This window comes from Phytophthora cinnamomi, assembly GCF_018691715.1.
Source record: "Phytophthora cinnamomi strain GKB4 chromosome Unknown Contig53, whole genome shotgun sequence".
NCBI classification, from domain to species: domain Eukaryota; phylum Oomycota; class Peronosporomycetes; order Peronosporales; family Peronosporaceae; genus Phytophthora; species Phytophthora cinnamomi.
Genome location: NW_027150986.1, coordinates 876068 through 895731, shown reverse-complemented (window position 1 = coordinate 895731; position 19664 = coordinate 876068). Strand labels below are relative to the sequence as shown.

General features: G+C 53.2%; 7 protein-coding genes across 8 annotated transcripts; 4 read left to right on the top strand and 3 right to left on the bottom strand.

The window, feature by feature from the left end:
• Positions 1-34: 34 nt before the first annotated feature.
• Positions 35-1309, bottom strand: IUM83_00210 (Solute carrier family 2; the record flags this gene model as incomplete). Its single annotated transcript, XM_067923965.1, has 3 exons — positions 35-109; positions 188-283; positions 398-1309. 3 exons carry the CDS (start codon positions 1307-1309, stop codon positions 35-37), a joined length of 1083 nt encoding a protein of 360 aa, XP_067789385.1.
• A 3178-nt stretch (positions 1310-4487) lies between these two features.
• IUM83_00209 (Solute carrier family 2) lies at positions 4488-5937 on the top strand (the record flags this gene model as incomplete). The annotated part of the gene is made up of 2 exons (XM_067923964.1): positions 4488-4931; positions 5008-5937. 2 exons carry the CDS (start codon positions 4488-4490, stop codon positions 5935-5937), a joined length of 1374 nt encoding a protein of 457 aa, XP_067788827.1.
• A 2048-nt stretch (positions 5938-7985) lies between these two features.
• Positions 7986-8809, top strand: IUM83_00208 (triose-phosphate isomerase; the record flags this gene model as incomplete). The annotated part of the gene is made up of 2 exons (XM_067923963.1): positions 7986-8024; positions 8249-8809. The coding sequence occupies 2 exons, from the start codon at positions 7986-7988 to the stop codon at positions 8807-8809; spliced, it is 600 nt and encodes a 199-aa protein (XP_067788579.1).
• A 554-nt stretch (positions 8810-9363) lies between these two features.
• IUM83_00207 (Tubulin polyglutamylase) lies at positions 9364-11304 on the top strand (the record flags this gene model as incomplete). The annotated part of the gene is made up of 1 exon (XM_067923962.1): positions 9364-11304. The coding sequence occupies one exon, from the start codon at positions 9364-9366 to the stop codon at positions 11302-11304; it is 1941 nt and encodes a 646-aa protein (XP_067788826.1).
• Positions 11305-12336: 1032 nt separating this feature from the next.
• Positions 12337-14848, bottom strand: IUM83_00206 (ATP-dependent helicase, RECQ family protein; the record flags this gene model as incomplete). The annotated part of the gene is made up of 10 exons (XM_067923961.1): positions 12337-12547; positions 12619-12759; positions 12822-12956; positions 13025-13233; positions 13313-13618; positions 13699-13866; positions 13949-14212; positions 14288-14341; positions 14414-14548; positions 14612-14848. 10 exons carry the CDS (start codon positions 14846-14848, stop codon positions 12337-12339), a joined length of 1860 nt encoding a protein of 619 aa, XP_067788825.1.
• A 221-nt stretch (positions 14849-15069) lies between these two features.
• Positions 15070-18443, top strand: IUM83_00205 (putative Cullin family protein; the record flags this gene model as incomplete). Of its 2 annotated transcripts, none has more annotated exons than XM_067923960.1 (16): positions 15070-15093; positions 15178-15281; positions 15392-15602; positions 15675-15749; positions 15830-15973; positions 16039-16116; positions 16178-16308; positions 16379-16550; positions 16632-16814; positions 16885-17149; positions 17237-17352; positions 17417-17767; positions 17842-17937; positions 18011-18097; positions 18162-18257; positions 18336-18443. In XM_067923960.1, the coding sequence occupies 16 exons, from the start codon at positions 15070-15072 to the stop codon at positions 18441-18443; spliced, it is 2241 nt and encodes a 746-aa protein (XP_067788823.1). The 2 variants fall into 2 exon arrangements, with proteins under 2 accessions (XP_067788823.1, XP_067788824.1); XM_067923959.1 differs by having other exon boundaries at positions 16379-16553.
• An 83-nt stretch (positions 18444-18526) lies between these two features.
• IUM83_00204 (Diacylglycerol acyltransferase) lies at positions 18527-19662 on the bottom strand (the record flags this gene model as incomplete). Its single annotated transcript, XM_067923958.1, has 4 exons — positions 18527-18800; positions 18869-19056; positions 19128-19258; positions 19329-19662. 4 exons carry the CDS (start codon positions 19660-19662, stop codon positions 18527-18529), a joined length of 927 nt encoding a protein of 308 aa, XP_067788822.1.
• Positions 19663-19664: the final 2 nt, after the last annotated feature.

The window sequence follows — 19664 nt, the reverse complement described above, 5'->3', positions numbered from 1 at the left end:
GCGCCTAGCTCAGTCGTTTCATATTCGACGACAATCAGGAAATACTAGCCCAAGCGTGAGGGTCGGTGTTGAAGTTCTTGGCCGCGCTCGATCCCCTCTTACTTCGACGCTAGAGAATGCAAAGGATATCCAGCATATTATCGATCAATAAACTACCTGCCGAATCAAAACAAAACCACCCACTCACTCTCTCACTCCACCGGCAGCAACGATGTCCGAACACTACTCTCGATGCATGGGCTGCGGCGTCGACCCGCCTCGATGACTGCACGACGACCCGGAACTCGTCGAAATATACCGCCACCACGTCGTCTGCCTCCGCACCTCGAAGCCTTTTAATACTACCAGTAGCATCCTGCTACTGAGCGCCGTGCTGCAGCTGGAACTCGCGCTGCACCTCCTCGGGCGACTTGCCGTACGTCTCTGGGACGAGCTTGAGCGACAGCGCGTAGAAGATGGCGAGCAGCACCACGAACGGCACGTAGCTGTAGTCGTCGAAGGCATCGGCGATGTACGGGTAGGAGACACCGACGATGAGGTTGCACAGCCAGTTGACGCCGATGCCGATGGACGTGGCGGTGGCGCGCACCGAGTCCGGGAACAGGTCGGCCGTGATGACCCACACGAGCGGGCCAAGCGTGGCGCCGAAGGCGACCACGTACAACGCCATGAACACGACAGACAGCGCCGCCACGTCCACGAGGAAGGCCACGGTCATGAGCACGGCCATGACGAACATGCCAGCGATGCCCCAGAGGATGAGGTTCCGGTTGCCGAAGCGCTTGGCCAGGAAGCCCGTGGAGAAGGCCGGCCAAATGTTGACGAAGTCGATGATGAGCGTGCCGACACGCGGGTCCGAGATGCCGGCGTCCTCGAAGATGGAGTTGGAGTAGTAGAAGACGGCGTTGATGCCCGAGAGCTGTTGCGTGCACGAGAGCAGAACGGCGCAGGCCAACGGCAGGCGGTACTTGGGCGAGAAGAGAGACTCCTCCTGCGCCGAGTTGTTGACGAGCGCTTGCTCCGGGTCGGGCTTGCTGGACGACTCGAGCCACGATAGCGCCAGGTACACGTTCTCCTCGCCGTAAAGCCGAGTGATCACCTGCTTGGCCTCCTCGCGCCGGCCCTTCATGAGCAACCACGCGGGGCTCTCGACGCACATGGACGGCGCCAGCAGCAGGAAGAGCACGGCGAGCACAACCGGGAAGCCCGCCAAGTAGCGCCAGCCGCTGCTCGTGTTGGCGAAGAAGAAGCAGATAGCAGGGAACAGGATGCCGATGGTCACCGAGATCTGCAGACCCATGCCGAGCATGTTGCGCAGGTGCGGTGGCGACAGCTCGTTCGTGTAGGCGCCGAGCGTGCCGGTGGCGGTGCCCGAGGCAATGCCCGAGATCATTCGCCCGACAGCGAAGGCCCAGACGTTCGAAACGGGCGTCTGGATGGCGGCGCCCGCGATCATGAAGATGCAGTTGACGAAGAGCAGCTTCCTGCGGCCCCACAGGTCACTGAAGTGGCCGCAGCAGAGCGAGCCGATCATGCCGCCGAAAATCCACGCGTTCACGGCGAACGTCCACTCGAGCTTCGAGTGACCCGGGAACATCAGACAGGTGTCCTCGGCCACGGGACGCGCATTGCAGTCGTCGGTGTTGCTGTACTGCGAGAGGTTCGTCTGGGACGACGACCATCCGCTCTGGAACGGCTGCAACAGCGCCACGAGCAGGCTGGAGTACAGGATCCAGTTGGGCTTGACGTTGCGCTCGGCAGCTTCGTCGTACGGTAGGGGGACGTCGGCGCCCTTGGGCGTCGTGGCCTCGGAGTAGACCGGGTCCGTTAGTGCTTCGGACGGCATACTTGAGTGACTGGTTGGTTCACGACTTGGTTCTTCTGGTTGAGTGATAACAGCTACCCGTCGAGGGGGAGCTTGTCACGGCTGCGCGTTGGTTTTGGTTGAGCTTTGGATGGCCAAACGGAAAGTGAGGTGAGGGTAATGGAGGCTTGGTTGGCTGTTCATACATATATGCACGCTCGAGGTGCATGGGTCGTGCAGCAGGAAGCAAAGGCGGGCAGGCAGGTCTTACTGCAAGGACGGTGGTCTTGCTTGGGCGGTAACTTCAGCACTAGGGATACCGGCCACTTGATTTATATCGCGATGATGGCAAGGTGTGCATGCACCACATCGCTCGCGGGGTCGTTTGTTTTTGCTAGTTTTGCTACATGTATTAGTCGTGACTCGGTCGGTCAATGATCTATATCGATTTGGCACTTCAACTTGGCGTCTGCGGTGGAGTAATCGCTGGCTAGCTTTGCATGGAAACGCTTACAGATCTACATCCTTTTGGTTCGCAGTGCAAGAAACAGAATGAATGCGACTGCCGTGCACATTGTGGGAAGTCTTTGGCTGAGAACCGGCAGTACTTAGCTCGTTGAAATGAAGGAAGTAATATAGTATGTTGTGTAACATAGAGTATATTCCATCTACTGAAACGTATTTCCTGCGCCTGCCCACGCTACGTTCACGCAAATAGATTACTTCGAATCACCGTAAGTTACCGATGGTGTTGCACTTGACCGCCACAAGCAACATCCATCTTGTTTGCATCATTCGCTCAGCGGTTATTAAGTATTGAGATCTCGTACAATAGCGAACGGGATAGAAATATATTTTCGATAACGAACGGATATCGCGAGTATGCAATACCAAGGAGAAAAAGCCGCTGGTTCGAATATTCAGTTGTGCTCTTATAAAACAGGTGTATCAAGTTTTCAAGTTAATATACCATAGTTTTAACTTCGATTTCCGAATACAGTTCAAACCGCGTAGAAACTGAAACAACTAGCATTTTATTTCATTTTTATTGTAGATCCAGAGTTAGCGGTGGAGTCACTCGACCCCAAACGACTCCATTTTTTTATACTCAGAACCTCGGATACTATCGAAGTGTATTTCCTGCATGATATTCGCACAGATAATAATCGGTGCACCTTGTTGAAGGCGAGCAAGCGATGTGTAGGTGCTTACACCTGCCCGCTTGATTTATCGCTCTAATGCTAGGTTGCTTCCGCTTTGATGTCCGAGCAGCTCACTTGACCATTCACTTGACCACTTCAACTTGGCAGGTCTCACCTGACATAAAAGGTCCGTCACTGGCGACGACCAGCGAATTGATACTTTCGCGTTGAAGCGAAGCTGCAGCGGCAATTTCGTCTTGAAACTCTGAAGCAGTGCTGGATGCCCCCCAATTGATGCGAAGAACACGAGTTCATAGCGCAGAATGACAGGTACAAACAAGCAAAGGGATCGACGAACCGATCTCTTCGTCGATTACGCCGAGGCGGCCGCAGTGTTGCCTATCAGTCAGCCCGATAATAATCGCGGAAGATACTTCAACATCTGTCCTGCACGGTCCCATAATTGTATCCTGTTTCCCATTGCAGGCGAGCGACATCATGCCCCTTGTAATTTCAAGTAAAAGCACCATGGGCATAATAATGGTTTGTTCCCAGCATTTTCGTCAAGAGCATTCAGCTTGCTCGAGCACCCATGAGAGAGTTCATCAGGATGAGCTCGCATTTACTGTTCTCGACGGTTATCAGTCTTGAAGCGGCCATTGACAGGCACCTGCTTCTTGTAACTTTATGCTGCCGAGCTTTCGCAATCTTCTTATTTCACAGAGCGTACTATTTGGAGAAAAAAATCAATTAGCCTATTTACTGCAGTTGCCCCACAAATTGTTATCCGATACCTATGCGTTTTGTCAAAGTCGAGCATTTCCGACGTGCTGATGCTTTGCAGGAAAAGATGGGACTCACTCACGCACATATATATACATTAAAATAGTTGCAGATTATCTTCTCCACCAGGGGCCACCAGTCCTCTCTCCGTCTTTTTACTGCTAATACACCAGCACCCCCAGACATTCTTCCTCCTCCAATACCTCTTCCTTCGGCACCTTCACGCTGTGCTGCGCTGCTCTATTCCTCTGCTATTCGTTTCTCTAACATGTCCGATCCAAAACCTTAACACGTTTCCATGCAAATCTGACCAGCGATTACTCCACCGCAGACGCCAAGTTGAAGTGCCAAATCGATATAGATCATTGACCGACCGAGTCACGACTAATACATGTAGCAAAACTAGCAAAAACAAACGACCCTGCGAGTGATGTGGTGCATGCACACCTTGCCATCATCGCGATATAAATCAAGTGGCCGGTATCCCTAGTGCTGAAGTTACCGCCCAAGCAAGACCACCGTCCTTGCAGTAAGACCTGCCTGCCCGCCTTTGCTTCCTGCTGCACGACCCATGCACCTCGAGCGTGCATATATGTATGAACAGCCAACCAAGCCTCCATTACCCTCACCTCACTTTCCGTTTGGCCATCCAAAGCTCAACCAAAACCAACGCGCAGCCGTGACAAGCTCCCCCTCGACGGGTAGCTGTTACCACTCAACCAGAAGAACCAAGTCGTGAACCAACCAGTCGCTCAAGTATGCCGTCCGAAGCACTAACGGACCCGGTCTACTCCGAGGCCACGACGCCCAAGGGCGCCGACGTCCCCCTACCGTACGACGAAGCTGCCGAGCGCAACGTCAAGCCCAACTGGATCCTGTACTCCAGCCTGCTCGTGGCGCTGTTGCAGCCGTTCCAGAGCGGATGGTCGTCGTCCCAGACGAACCTCTCGCAGTACAGCAACACCGACGACTGCAATGCGCGTCCCGTGGCCGAGGACACCTGTCTGATGTTCCCGGGTCACTCGAAGCTCGAGTGGACGTTCGCCGTGAACGCGTGGATTTTCGGCGGCATGATCGGCTCGCTCTGCTGCGGCCACTTCAGTGACCTGTGGGGCCGCAGGAAGCTGCTCTTCGTCAACTGCATCTTCATGATCGCGGGCGCCGCCATCCAGACGCCCGTTTCGAACGTCTGGGCCTTCGCTGTCGGGCGAATGATCTCGGGCATTGCCTCGGGCACCGCCACCGCACCTGCGCAACATGCTCGGCATGGGTCTGCAGATCTCGGTGACCATCGGCATCCTGTTCCCTGCTATCTGCTTCTTCTTCGCCAACACGAGCAGCGGCTGGCGCTACTTGGCGGGCTTCCCGGTTGTGCTCGCCGTGCTCTTCCTGCTGCTGGCGCCGTCCATGTGCGTCGAGAGCCCCGCGTGGTTGCTCATGAAGGGCCGGCGCGAGGAGGCCAAGCAGGTGATCACTCGGCTTTACGGCGAGGAGAACGTGTACCTGGCGCTATCGTGGCTCGAGTCGTCCAGCAAGCCCGACCCGGAGCAAGCGCTCGTCAACAACTCGGCGCAGGAGGAGTCTCTCTTCTCGCCCAAGTACCGCCTGCCGTTGGCCTGCGCCGTTCTGCTCTCGTGCACGCAACAGCTCTCGGGCATCAACGCCGTCTTCTACTACTCCAACTCCATCTTCGAGGACGCCGGCATCTCGGACCCGCGTGTCGGCACGCTCATCATCGACTTCGTCAACATTTGGCCGGCCTTCTCCACGGGCTTCCTGGCCAAGCGCTTCGGCAACCGGAACCTCATCCTCTGGGGCATCGCTGGCATGTTCGTCATGGCCGTGCTCATGACCGTGGCCTTCCTCGTGGACGTGGCGGCGCTGTCTGTCGTGTTCATGGCGTTGTACGTGGTCGCCTTCGGCGCCACGCTTGGCCCGCTCGTGTGGGTCATCACGGCCGACCTGTTCCCGGACTCGGTGCGCGCCACCGCCACGTCCATCGGCATCGGCGTCAACTGGCTGTGCAACCTCATCGTCGGTGTCTCCTACCCGTACATCGCCGATGCCTTCGACGACTACAGCTACGTGCCGTTCGTGGTGCTGCTCGCCATCTTCTACGCGCTGTCGCTCAAGCTCGTCCCAGAGACGTACGGCAAGTCGCCCGAGGAGGTGCAGCGCGAGTTCCAGCTGCAGCACGGCGCTCAGTAGCAGGATGCTACTGGTAGTATTAAAAGGCTTCGAGGTGCGGAGGCAGACGACGTGGTGGCGGTATATTTCGACGAGTTCCGGGTCGTCGTGCAGTCATCGAGGCGGGTCGACGCCGCAGCCCATGCATCGAGAGTAGTGTTCGGACATCGTTGCTGCCGGTGGAGTGAGAGAGTGAGTGGGTGGTTTTGTTTTGATTCGGCAGGTAGTTTATTGATCGATAATATGCTGGATATCCTTTGCATTCTCTAGCGTCGAAGTAAGAGGGGATCGAGCACGGCCAAGAACTTCAACGCCGACCCTCACGCTTGGGCTAGTATTTCCTGATTGTCGTCGAATATGAAACGACCGAGCTAGGCGCCGTGAAGGGACGTGGTTATCGACTTCCTTGAAAATGACCGGAACTACACCACGCCACTCTCGCTGAAAGCTAAGATTTCTGGGGTTTCTTTTCAGCAAGATGGCGTGCATTTTGGCTACTACTGTAGTAATTAGGAGAGACAAACTCTAAAGCACGTTGATCTCATTGCTGGCTATTCAACGGTTCATAAGATGAACGTAAATGCCTAGCGCAGGATTATCTTATCACAGCCCCAACAAACCAAAACACATCCATTCTTAGCTTTCTATGCCGCTTAAACCAGCGTTGGCACACTGAAACTCCGGCATTATCATGCTGGCTGTAAATCGCAGCGTCATTTCGGCATCCTTGACACGAGGACCGCAGTCTACAACATCCCTGCCAGGGACACTGCGATGAATACACCTACACCCGTTTCCACAAAATTTAGGCGTACCCTTCTGGGCTGCCTCGCACTTCAACGACTGATTGTGACGATAGGCGTGGCGCTCTCCACGTTATTCATCCCCGCTCACTTGGCTTCTGATTTGGATAGTCTGGGTCTTCTCCTAGGAGATGTCGCGGTTCTACTTGTCTTGCTGGGTTGCACCTTCCTGGCGCGGGGTGCAAGTGTTGTTAAGTGGTTCTTCCTTCTGTTGCTGAGTCTTGCAGAGGTGGCAATATGGATTGGGTTCGATACGCTACTGCACACAAACATTCGACTTTTTAACTGCAGCTTCACGGTGGTCTGGGTGTTGATATTGATGCTGTTCGATGCGATTCGTGGCAGGAAGCGAACAAAAGTTCACGATGCCATAATGATTAAACTTGGTGACTCTACAGAGGCTGGGTGGGTTGATCCTCATCACAAGGAAAATGCATCCGATACGTGCTTGCAAGCATACTTTGACGGAAGCAGCGATTTCTTGGCGATTCATAAGGATGGCCCGGTCTCATTTATTATCACGACTACCGTCTCAAGCGTGGTTTATGGGGTCTACATGTCGAAGTTTCTGTCGTGGATGGACTTCGGTTTATCGCTCCTTTTCCAGTTTGTACTGCTAAGCTGGTATACTCTCGACCTGCGCAGACTGGATCGACATCTTGATATTAACGAAGCCAGTCTAGGGGTCATGTACGTCTACGTCGATGTTGTACTAGTCTTGGGGTATACAACGATGATTTTAGCCGTAATAGGGATTGTAGCAGCACTCTGCGTAGGATTCATGATGAGCGGGCCAATCGTGTGCAGTGGGAGTGGTGGATGCAGCGGATGGGGAAATTGCTGTGAGCGCAATCGTTGTTCGGATCGTTGCTACAGGCAGTGCTATAGCTGGACCTGCTGCGGTTACTATTGGTTTTGCGACGACGGGCTCTCGTGCGATGACAGCAAGTGCCTATTTTACAGCAAGCACCACAGCGAGTGCGATTGCTGTGCTTCGTTTCCCAGTGAAAAGAGGGGAATCCCCAGGGAGCAACGGGGACAGCAACAGGGACTGGAGGAGGTGATGCAGCGAGTGTAAGACGCACTTCAAAAATACAGCAATTTATTTGTGGCTATTGCCACGTTCAACTACAATAACATTCACATACAAACACCAAGTTAACCCCATCCACACACTTCAACATCAACCGCTGACGTCAACACCCAACGTGATGCAGCGACGGTATCACAATCGCTTTCGCATTCTACCTGCCCCACCCACACTCAATGCCTCGCAAGTACCTCATCGGCGGCAACTGGAAATGCGTACGCCACCCCCTCATCACCAATGCAACCATAGATACACGACGCTAACATCCATGGCCTCCCCTGTGTAGAACGGCACCAGGAGCTCCGTTCGTGACCTGGTGGCCATCCTCAACAAGACTGCGGTGGACCCCTCCCAGGTGGACGTGGTGGTGGCGCCTCCATCGCTGCACCTGGAGCTGGTCCAGCAGCTGCTGCAGCGCAACATTGCTGTCTGCGCGCAGAACGTGAGTCTCACGGGTCTGGGCGCCTTCACCGGGGAGATCGCGGCTGAGCAGCTCGTGGACTTCGGGCTCTCGTGGACCATCACGGGCCACTCGGAGCGACGCGCGTACTACGGCGAGTCGGACGAGGTCGTGGCCAAGAAGACCAAGCGCGCGCTGGACCTCGGCCTGCAGGTCATCTTCTGCATTGGGGAGACGCTGGAGCAGCGCAAGGCCGGCCAGACGCTCGAGGTGCTCACGCGCCAGACCAAGGCACTGGCTGCCATCATTGGCGAAAAGGAGTGGGCGCGCGTGGTGATCGCCTACGAACCAGTGTGGGCCATCGGCACGGGGGTGGTGGCCACGCCCGCGCAGGCGCAGGAGGCGCACCAGAAGCTACGCCAGTGGGTCGCCAGCAACGTGTCGCCTGCGGTGGCGAGCAGCGTGCGCATCATCTACGGAGGGTCCGTGAACAGCAAGAACTGCGGCGAACTCATCGCACTAGAGGACGTGGACGGGTTCCTGGTGGGCGGAGCTTCGCTTAAGCCGGAGTTCGACACCATTATCCGCAGTGCTCTCTAGGGGGTGGGTGAAGGGTGTTGCAATGATTCTAGGCAATAAACCTGCATTCCACGCTGTGCTGGCGCTAGTGTTATGTGTTATGCAGACAGAGCGATATGCGAAATCGTATTGTATTTATAGGGGTACAATGCGCGTAGGTAGCACAAATTGTGGTTTCTCTCTGCAAATAGACTCACAGGCGTGATGCCTTGGGCACCTCAGAGTCCAAGTTCAAAGTCGACTTGGACTCTGCACTGCCAAGTGGTATCGCATCGCGCAGACTCGTCGAGATCATGGAGAATAAACGAACATCAAAGCGGAATACCAGACGAGTGCGGATAAATGTGACTCTGTGCAGGTACGAAGTGGTGCGTCGAGTGGCGCGAGCTCGTGGCTGGAAGCTCGTGACGGACGAGAAACCGGAAGCCAAGCCGTCAGTCTGCAATCTGCATTGGATCGATGTGCCCGACATTCTACCGACGTTCAAGGCGCTTCTACCCTACCAGAAAGTGAATCATTTCCCAGGGATGGCTAACCTTGCATGCAAGTCCAAACTTGCCCGAAACCTCGAGCGCATGAAGAAGCTCTTTCCTCGTGAATACGACTTTGTCCCGCGGACGTGGATTCTGCCGTTTGACCAGTACGAGTTCCAGCAGAACTTCAACTCCGAAGGTGAAAGCCAACGCACGTTCATCGTGAAACCCGATCACATGTGCCAAGGAAGAGGCGTCTTCCTCACCCGTAAGCTCTCGCAGATTCCTAAAGGTGATGTCCTGGTTGCTCAGCAATACGTGGCTCGCCCACTACTGATTGACGGGAAGAAGTTCGACTTGCGAATTTACGTGCTCGTGACTTCTTGCTCGCCACTGCGCGTTTATATCTTCAAGGACGGCCTGGTGCGAATGTGCACAGCTGACTATGTGACCCCAAGCGCAGACAACCTCGAACAGCGATTCATGCACCTCACCAACTACGCTGTGAATAAGCACTCCAACAACTTTGAAGTTAACAAGGGAAATGGCACTGAAGGCACAGGCAGCAAACGGTCTCTGAAATGGTTCTTTGGGTGGCTGAAGGAGGTATTCCCCGCTGAGCGTATTGACACATTATGGGAGCAAATTGGTGACATTTGCCTCAAGTCGATCCTATCTGTGCAGCCTACGCTCGCTCAAGAATATAAATCCACCTTTGCGAAGTACATGCGCCGCACCAATTCGGCGTCCAGATCGGGTCCTCAGGCAAGTGATATGAGTATCGGATCAGACAACAATGGCGACAAAAGCGCGCGTCCGGCTAGTGCAAGTGAAAGCATTAGTGGTAACAGCGAGGGAGGAAGTACAGACGATGAGGCGAATACGAATTTCTCAACTCCTACTTCGACCTCGTCGACTCCGCCATCTTGCTCTTTTGCGTTGTTGGGCATGGATGTGCTAGTGGATGAACAACTCAAACCGTGGTTACTGGAAGTAAACCACTTGCCTAGTTTTGGCTGCGACTCACCGCTAGATTGGAGTGTGAAGGAACCCCTCATCTCCCAAACGTTCGACTTGTTGAACATCTCGACAAATGATAAAGAGCAGTATGAAACCGAGCAGGCTCGCGCTCTCCAGCGAAGGCTATACGGAGGTTCCGCATTGTCAACGGCAAACTATACCGAATCGAGCTCAAGTGTTAGCGATAATCAGCGAAGTGAACTGCCACCACTGATTCCTCCAACGCCAAGAATTGGTGCCCCAGAAGACAGTAATGAAGATGACAAGGGGGCGCGATTACCGTTAAATCCAGACCAACTTCGTGCAGCTCTCGCCAACTACTACGCCCACTTCAACTCGGATCGATTGCGACACCTCGAAAAAATTGTTGTGAAGTACGCTGACAATCAGGACGAACTCAGCCGCAGTCTCCAACAAAAATACGGCAAGAGTATCGCTGAGTTTGCACCTCGCGAGGCTATCGCAGCTAATTCTCAACAGCAAGACGAGGGCCCCGAACAAAATGAAGGTGACGAACATCTGATTGACTTTATTCGCATATATCCTCCTCCTTCGAACTCACAACAAGAGTCAAGGTATCGAAAGATGCTGGAGGCATCGCAGCAGTATATCGATGAGCTACAGCTGCGATTTTCAGCACCACTGCAGCACCGACGTCCAGAAACTGACAGCAACGGCGTCGTACTTCCACCACTGAAAGGTGCCCAGAAGAAGGAGCAACTCGGTCGAGACTGCTTCGGATTTTCCGGAACTGACAAGGCGCAGTGGTTAGCAGCAGCAGGAGATAAAAAGCCGCTAGTCGTTCCGGGCCCGATGCAGGTTGCAGCTGCGCACCGTCTGATGCTTGGGCACTCGAGCCAGAAGCATTCTATTAAACCTCCTGCCCCGCCAGAGCCACTTCCTTCCCGGTCTGGCACTCCAGTGAGCTACGGACTGCAATATCGAGAGCGGCTTGCAACACACAAGAACAAACCAACGCTTGCAGTCTCCCAAGTTTCCTTCAGCTTCAATGGATCATTTTGAGCAGCGCTTAGAAAGAAATCGCAAATGAATTATGCCTTGTTCGTACCTCCTGTGCGCAGGTTAGTTGTTTTGATAACATCGCCACCACATTTTTTTATTGTACAAATTGGCTTGTTTCGTAAAATACCCACTTCTGTTTCTCGGGTCTTTCTCACGAAGTCTTGAGACCCACCAAACAAGTTTCAGGAAAATCAATGAAGAAGTGGAATTTTGCTTGCGGCACATTCGACAATGACTGCGTTGTGCTTTGTGGTGAAGAGAGACACCTCTGCGAAAATAAACGATAGTTGAAGCCCAAAATGAAGCGCTGGGGTTCCTTGTTCTGTGTTGAGCTGCCCTTCATGCCTGGCTACATTACCCGCGGGAAATACATCGAGCTGTATGCTATCCGTCGGGAAAGCGAGTGGGGTAGTGTTTTAGATTCAGAGACACTAGTTGAAGGGTGTCGTGGAGATTCGCGATCAATTGCTTTCGACCCTCGAGCGACCACAATTGGTGACCGCGGCGAGCGTACTGTAAATCAGCTAGGGTGCTGTTAGTTATGCGGATGGTATACTTCATGTTGGACCAGGTTCTAACATATTTTGAGTAAACATTACTGCGTATTGAGATGGTCACGTCTAGTCCAAATACGAAAAACGAATTTTCAATCTACTTAGTCTTTAATTTCCGCGTTATGCGCACGCAACCTTGGGATGTCGATATGACTGACACTCAAGATAAGTGGATACATTTCGGTAGACGTCGTGGATTCGCGCGGCCAATCCATTAGCACCTGCTGGTCACGATTTTCGCTCAGCTGGACATAGTAACAGCATCGACCAAAGTCTTGAATACGAGTGAATCAACAGCAGCGCCCGAGTGGGCTACAAGCTTCAACACTGAAAGTGAATCTTCAGTATTGAAACTTGTACAAGTAGATCACTGGGGCGCTGCTGTTGATTCACTAGGGAACAAACTGCAAACGAATGGTATCCGTGACGTTCATATTATGCGGTGCGCATCTTTGAGTCCCAAAAAATGTGTGATTGATTAGTCGATCTCGATGATTTCGGGCGACCGTTTTCTTTTCTTCGGTGGCTTCGAAGCAGTTGCATCTTCTGAGTTCTCTGTTTTATCGAGCAGGCATCGTGAAAGTTGAATTTTTAAACAATCCCTTTTAAGATGTTGAGCTCGTGGTCCAGGAACCAGATAGCATATCGTATTATACGCAGTGTAGCTGATCTCGGGCTGAAGGACATTGCTGTCAATGCAAAAAAAAAATTAGGGTCAGTATCCATTGCAGTAATATTTGTGGCCTGTTTAACACCCTACCTCAGCAGAAGGTTGATCACGAGACTATCACACACGCTTCGGCTCATAGAAGCTGTCGTTGGGTCGAGCGCTGTCCATTGCTGGGCGAACTTCCTTGATTTGAACTCGTCGATCAGCTGTTTGAGCGTGAGACGCCTCTCTCTGCAAGAAATGAACGATGTGAGTTGCGGTGTACGAACTCGGTCAACAAGTGCTAAATTTACAGTTGTTTGGCATCCTCGGTTATTGAAACCAGGGCTCTAGAATGCTCCGACAGATCGATCGTATCGTCCGTGTCAACATTACGCTTGCAGTTGTCACATGCTCCTTCACATATTGCTGTTGATTCGGAGGTCTCCCTGGAACGCATACAAGCTGTCAATAACTCACCGCAACATCTAGCGTCAATATGATACCAAATACGCACCCAAAGTATGCAGCCATCATGGACTGCCGACAATCAGAAAGCTCCTCACAGTACTTGATCATCGAGCGCATATTCTGCATACCACCGACTTCAGCTTGGACGATGTTACAGACACGGATCACATCCGAGGGTTTATACATCAAAACACAACGTGCTGTCTTGCCATCACGACCTGCTCGTCCAGATTCCTGGTAGTATCCTTCAACAGACTGCAGCACAATAGAAAAACAAAACCGTTAGCACGTTATAAAATACCTGTAAGTGCTTTGTTTTTGCAGGAATGCATACCTTTGACAGTGTGAAGTGGATGACGAAACGAACATCGGGCTTATTGATTCCAAGGCCAAACGCAATCGTTGCCACTACAACTTGAAGCTTATTGCGAAACCAAGCCATGTGGGTCTCTTCCTTACCCTCCATGTACGCGTGATAACATGCTGCTCGAACGTTTGCTCGGCGAAGATGCTGCGTCACCTGCTCGGTTTCTTTTCTCGTAAGGCAATACACGATCCCCGTGTCTGATGCTGAAAAAGATTTGACCAGGCGAGCCAGCATATCCATCGCTGCAGCGTCTTTAGTTGGCTTCTCCACGACCTACGGGGGGAAGGATGAAAGATAATGCTTAGTTAGGGAAAGAGCCGGGCTATCAGTAATGTTCAAGCCCGCGAGCGTACCTCGTAGTGCAGGTTACTCCTGAGGAAAGAGGTTCGAAATGACACGCAATTCTGAATCTCGAGAATCGCCTTTACATCCTTCGTCAGACGTGGGGTGGCGGTCGCTGTCAGTGCCAATATGGGCACTGTGGGGAACTGCCGTTTGAGAATACCTAGCTTCGAGTAGTCCTGCAACCATGAGTATATGCACGCAAATTGTGAACAACTCATAGATTTCCAGACCGACACGCATTCGACGCCACCAACTCACGCTCCGGAAATCGTGCCCCCACTGACTGCAGCAGTGGGCTTCGTCGATGACGAACCGCTTCAGCCTCCCACTCTGGTAGGCCTTCTCCAACCTCGACATCAAGAGCTTGCTCTTGACCAGCTTCTCTGGGGTAATCAGCAGAATCTTCAGCGTGCTATCCGCTGCCAGCAGCGACTTGTATATTGCGGACGCCTCTGCCCGCGACTGCTCGCCAGACAATTGGCACGCCGCTCCTTCGCCCGCAATTTCATTAAACAGCATCACCTGCAGCGCGCACCAGTCAACAAATACCAGCCAACGTCGAGCAGCAGCTCTAAGCAGCTCGTGCAATCATCGCACCTGGTCCTGGATGAGCGAGATCAGCGGCGAAACAACAACCGTGAAGCCTGAATGCTGCGACGGCAACCCATCAGACGTCCGTTAGAGCAACGTCCAGCTTCTCGAGCACACAGCCATGTATCCTACCCCGTCGAGCAGCGCCGGCAGCTGGTAGCAGAGGCTCTTGCCTCCCCCGGAGCGCATGACCACGAACACATCTCGCTGGGACAGCGTCGCGTTGATCACCTGCTCCTGCACCGAGCGGAAGCCTGGCAGGCGGAACTGCACGAGTCCTTGGGCGTCAGACTAACTGCTTACAACCACGAGTAGAGCTCTTCTCCTTACTGTGTCGACCAGCAGCGCGTGGATCTGCTGCGTCCAGGCGAAGGCCGCCGTCCAGTCGGGCGCGGCCTCTGCTGCGGCTGCGGCTTCGTCTCCGCGCGGCTCGCTCTGCAGTTGCTGCTGCAGCTCCCTCTTGCGCTCCAGTAGCTCGCTCTGGCGCAGCAGCAGCACGTTCAGGTCCTCCTCCACCTCGTGCAGCTCCTGCTCCACCTGCGCCAGCTCCGCCTCGGCGTCCATCATTGCGGAACCCCCGAATAGTGGGCGGTATTTGGCTACAGTACCCGAATATGGGTACACCAACTCCACGAAACGGTTGCGCACTGAGTAGTCGCCGTGACTAGGAGTTTGTATCGGATCTTGAAGAGGAAGTGCGTACTCGGGATCCACGCGGCCTCCAGACGCAGCAGCAGCAGCAGCAGAAGAAGAAGAAGAAGGAGAGAAGTGAGCAGCAGCAAGGAGAGATGTCGCTGCTGAAGGCGTCGACGGTAGGCAGCGCGCGCTCTCTTACCTTCCGGCAGCGGCCGTCGTCTGATCGCCTCGCCTCGTCGACTCTTGCTGGTTGCGCGCAGGTGAACTTCGAGAACGAGTGGCGGGAGATGCAGCCGCCGTTGGCGTCGCTGGTCACAGGCTCGCCGCAGACACTGACGAACGAGAAGTGGCTCAAGATGTACTCGTACGTGGCTGCGGTTCGAAGTGAAGCGGCGTTGGGGTTCTCACCCTTGTCTTCTCTCTCTCTCTCTCTCTCTCTCTCTCTCTCTCTCTCTCTCTCTTTGCGTGCTGCAGCGGCATCTACAAGATCTGCACGAACCCGGGCGCCCCGCAGGCGGAGATGTTGTTCTTCCGGCTGCGAGGGCTGCTGGTGAAGCACGTGGAGGCCATCCTGAAGGAGCTGAACGCCATCGACGGCGAGCCGGAGTTCCTAAGCCACTACTGCGCCTCATTCGAGGCCTTCGCGACGGGCACGAGCTACATCTCGGAGCTCTTCCGCTACCTGGTCAGTGTGCAGAGAGGTTTTTAGTGCCGGCTTTGGCAGTGTACTCACAAGCGTTGCTCTCACTCGGAGCAGAACCGCTACTGGATCTCGTACTCGCACTGCGAGACTGGACAGGCCCCCGTTCCCGGGGTGTACCCCGTCACAGAAGTAAGAAGTGCCGTCGCCTGTTGTCCTAATTGGCTGCGAGTGTGGCGGTGACGGTGTGTGTTGGTTGCTCCCTTGCGCAGCTTGCGCTCCACATTTGGCACGACATCGCGTTCTCCAAGCTCAAGAAGCGGCTGGTGAAGGCAATCATCCACATCTTCCATGCAGCACGACGTGACAGAAGCGAGTGCTTCGAAGACGGAGACTGCATCGCTAGCACAGTGCAGGTTGGACTGCGGATGTGTCTCGATGTTGACGTGTGCTGTTCTGACTAAATTGAGTGCCTCTGCAGACGTACTTCAGCCTAGGACTATGCCGACAGGACCAAATGAGCCTCTATCGAGAAGAGCTGGAGCAGCCGTTCTTAGAGGTGCGATTTACCAGGTCTACCCAGTTCGAGGGCAACAATCTAACCAGCTGCATGTCTGCAGGATGCTGCGAGGTATTACTCCGCGAAGGCGATGGAGTTACTGTCGAAAGTGACGATCTCAGAATACTTGCGAGAGGCTGAGCTGCTCTGTGATCAAGAACAAAAGCGCTGCGAGGCGCGGTTGCATCGAACGTGAGTCATGCCTGCGTTTAAGCATCTTTGCTGATTCTTCCAACTAACGTGAGCAATATATGTATGGCAGCACTGTCATTCAAGTTAGACAAGCTTGTTGCCGCGTCTTGGTGGATGAACACGCTGATCAGATCTGCGAAGACGCGGAAAGTTTCTTGATCAACAACCAGAAGGAGGATCTGCACCGACTGTTCTCTCTCTTCTCGGAGTTGACGAACGAGAACGCGTTGATGTCATTCAAGGTGGTGGCTATTTCCGCGTTAATCGTAACGTGTTGGATACCCGTATTGATTGACAATTTGCTTTGAATGCTCTGAACACAGAATATCTTGAAGAAGTATATCGAACGAAGCGGCCTAGAGGTTGTCCAGAAGTTCCAACAAGAAGATACGACGAAGAACCCGGAGGGCTATATCGAAGCCTTGGTGCAAGTTCGCAACAAATACTTTGAGCTGATTAAAGATGCGTTTGGCTACCACCCGCTGATGCGATCAGCCCTTGACCAGGTTAGTTGTCCTAACAGGATGACCACTAAACCAAATGCTTACTGTCGTATGAACTACTTTCGCGTGTAAGGCTTGCAGGGCGTTTGCCAACTCCCACCCACGGCTTCCTGAGCTACTAGCAAAGTATACACACTACTTGATGTCACGCGACAAGAAGCATGGAGGTAGTCGGGCGCTATTTTTGCCTGGATCACCGAGATCCATGCTGCCTCCTCTTCTGGACGATATGTTGGAGCAGAAAATCGAGAACATTAGTGTGGTGTTTTGCCTCATCGATGACAAAGACATCTTCAAGAAGTATTACTCGAAGTTTTTGGCAAAGCGGCTCATCAAAGGTAATCAGTCGGTGATACATTCGGTGATAAATTTGCGGAAGATAGACGTTGGATTTAATCACTGTTTCCCTCCTCGCATTTGAGTAGGCACTTCTGCTTCAAACGACATGGAGATCTTGCTCATTCAGAAGCTACGCGAAATTTGCGGGTGTGATTTTGTATCCAAGCTGCAGAAAATGCTCAAGGACAAAATGCTTAGCAAGGTAAGTCAGTACTGGTGTGTCGTTGCAAATACGTACAACTAACATAGCACTGCTATCGCCATAGGAGTTGATGGACTCGTTCACCGCTTGGCTGGAGGAGAAGGACATTGAATTGCGGTCAGAAGATGCAGCCAACACTTCTGCGATTGACCTGCACCATGCTGTAGCATATCACTGCGATGTTCTTACTGCCGGAGCCTGGCCAATATCGAGCGTTGCAGCAGAGCACAAAATCTTTTTGCCACCCGCTCTGGAAGCTCACGCCAATCTGTTCACAAAATTCTACACCGGAAGGAGCACCGGACGAAAACTGCTATGGATTCACCACTTGTCGTTTGGGATGATCCAAAGCCACTGTTTTGACAAACGCTACGAGTTCCTACTCAGCTTTTACCAAATGCTGATTCTCGTTCAGGTACAGCAACTCGTATGGTGAGCAGCATCTGCTTTCGGTTACTGACGTTTTTCTTTGTGTATCACCCTGCACAGTTCAATACGGCAAAAGAGATTACACGATCCGATCTTGTTCAACTAACAAATATCCCTGATCAAGAATGCACTCACCATTTGGCAAGCCTCGTCAAGGTTTGCCAACCATTATCGCTTCGAACCGGAGGATCCATGCGTGTTCTGACATGATGTGCTGCTGTCCATGTAGGCGAAAATCCTTACAATTGATGGTGACGCCGCAAACCCAACGTACGCGATCAATTTCGGATTCTCAAGCCGGAAATTACGAATCTCGGTGCGTCACCACCTATTTAATGACTCCGACTTCTCTATAGACTGACATTTTCTTGCTTGAGCAGGCCGTTCCGAACAGTCCAGTGGAATCCCCGAAGGTGGTCAAAGCTCCGACACGCGAAGTTGAGGAGGACCGCAAAATGTCGTTGCAGGCTGCAATCGTGCGCGTACTGAAGACACGCCGTGACATCCACCAGGCACAGCTAATGCACGAAGTCGCTGAAATGCTTGCGAACCAGTTTGTTCCGACGACCACAGCCATCAAGCAGAACGTGGAAATTCTCATTCAGAAGGAGTATCTCCGACGACACGAGGATGACCAGACACGGTTTTTATACGTGGCTTAAACCTCGTTGGGGAAAGAGTGAAATTTGAGGATGAATGCACTATTCAGCAAGGAAACGGGCCCCTATACAAAAGGCATGACATTCTAGCGCACGTGCAGCGTACAGTTTCCGTACCCGTACTTCTCTTTGTACTTGTCGAAAATGCGGGTGAGTTCTCTCTCGTATTGATCATGCAGTTTCTCGATCTCTTCAGCGCTTGGGTCTGCCTTCTTCTCAACGGGAATAGGTTTGCCGAAAACTTGGTTGACAGGCACTCCCTTGTGCGGCAGCCAAAACAGCCACTTGGAGTATCCGTAGCCAAGAAGCAACGCCACCGAGAACTTCTTCGCAATCATTTGGCGGAATGAAAGCAGTACGCTAGAGGAAGATCGAAGTTAGCACCAAATCCCACCGCCGACTACCACGTATCGATCAATGTATCGTACCTGGAATGCGTGAACAAGTCTGTCTCTCCGAAGGCGTAGCCCGGGATAATTGGCACGCCATATTTCAGTGCCAGGCGGATGTGACCCTTGCGCTTCTTGACGTAGATCGTGTGGTCTCCCCGCTGAGACAGCATCTGCTCGGCGATTCCGCCCACCAGAATCACCAAACTCTTGCCGTCCCGAAGCACCTAAACACAACAAGCACAACAAAGTCGTCAGGAACCAGCAACACAAAGCACCACAGCCTATATCCACCAACTTTCTCCGCAACACTGCGTCGGGCATCCACACAGCCAGACCACAGCACGTATTCACGGTAAAACGGCACCCGAAAGCAAACCGAGGCCGCCAAGTGACGGCGTGTGGACAGCGGGGCCGTCTCGTAGAATGCTGAAGCAAAGCACAAGAATACCGTTAGTTGGGGGTATCTGTCAGTCAGTTCATCTTCAGGTTAGCGCACGTGGAACTGTTTGGCCCGACATCAACAGCCCGTGGTGGGTGGACAGCAGTCCGTGTGGGTGGGAGCAGAAGATGTGTTGCTTGGTGGCGTCAATGGGCTCTTCGAACTCTAGCGTCCCGGGAATGTGCGCCATACCGCGCCCGATGAACGTCGCGAACCATGGCCAGTAGCGCTCTCCCGTGTATTCCGAGCCGTCCAAATACGAGGGTAGGTATGCAGCGACGCACGCCGACGATATAGTCACTGCCACGCTCGTGTGGAGGGATACGCACACAGACACAACTGCCACTGCCAGAGCGGCGCCAAGCAGCCACGTGCGCTGCTGTCCTGTCATGC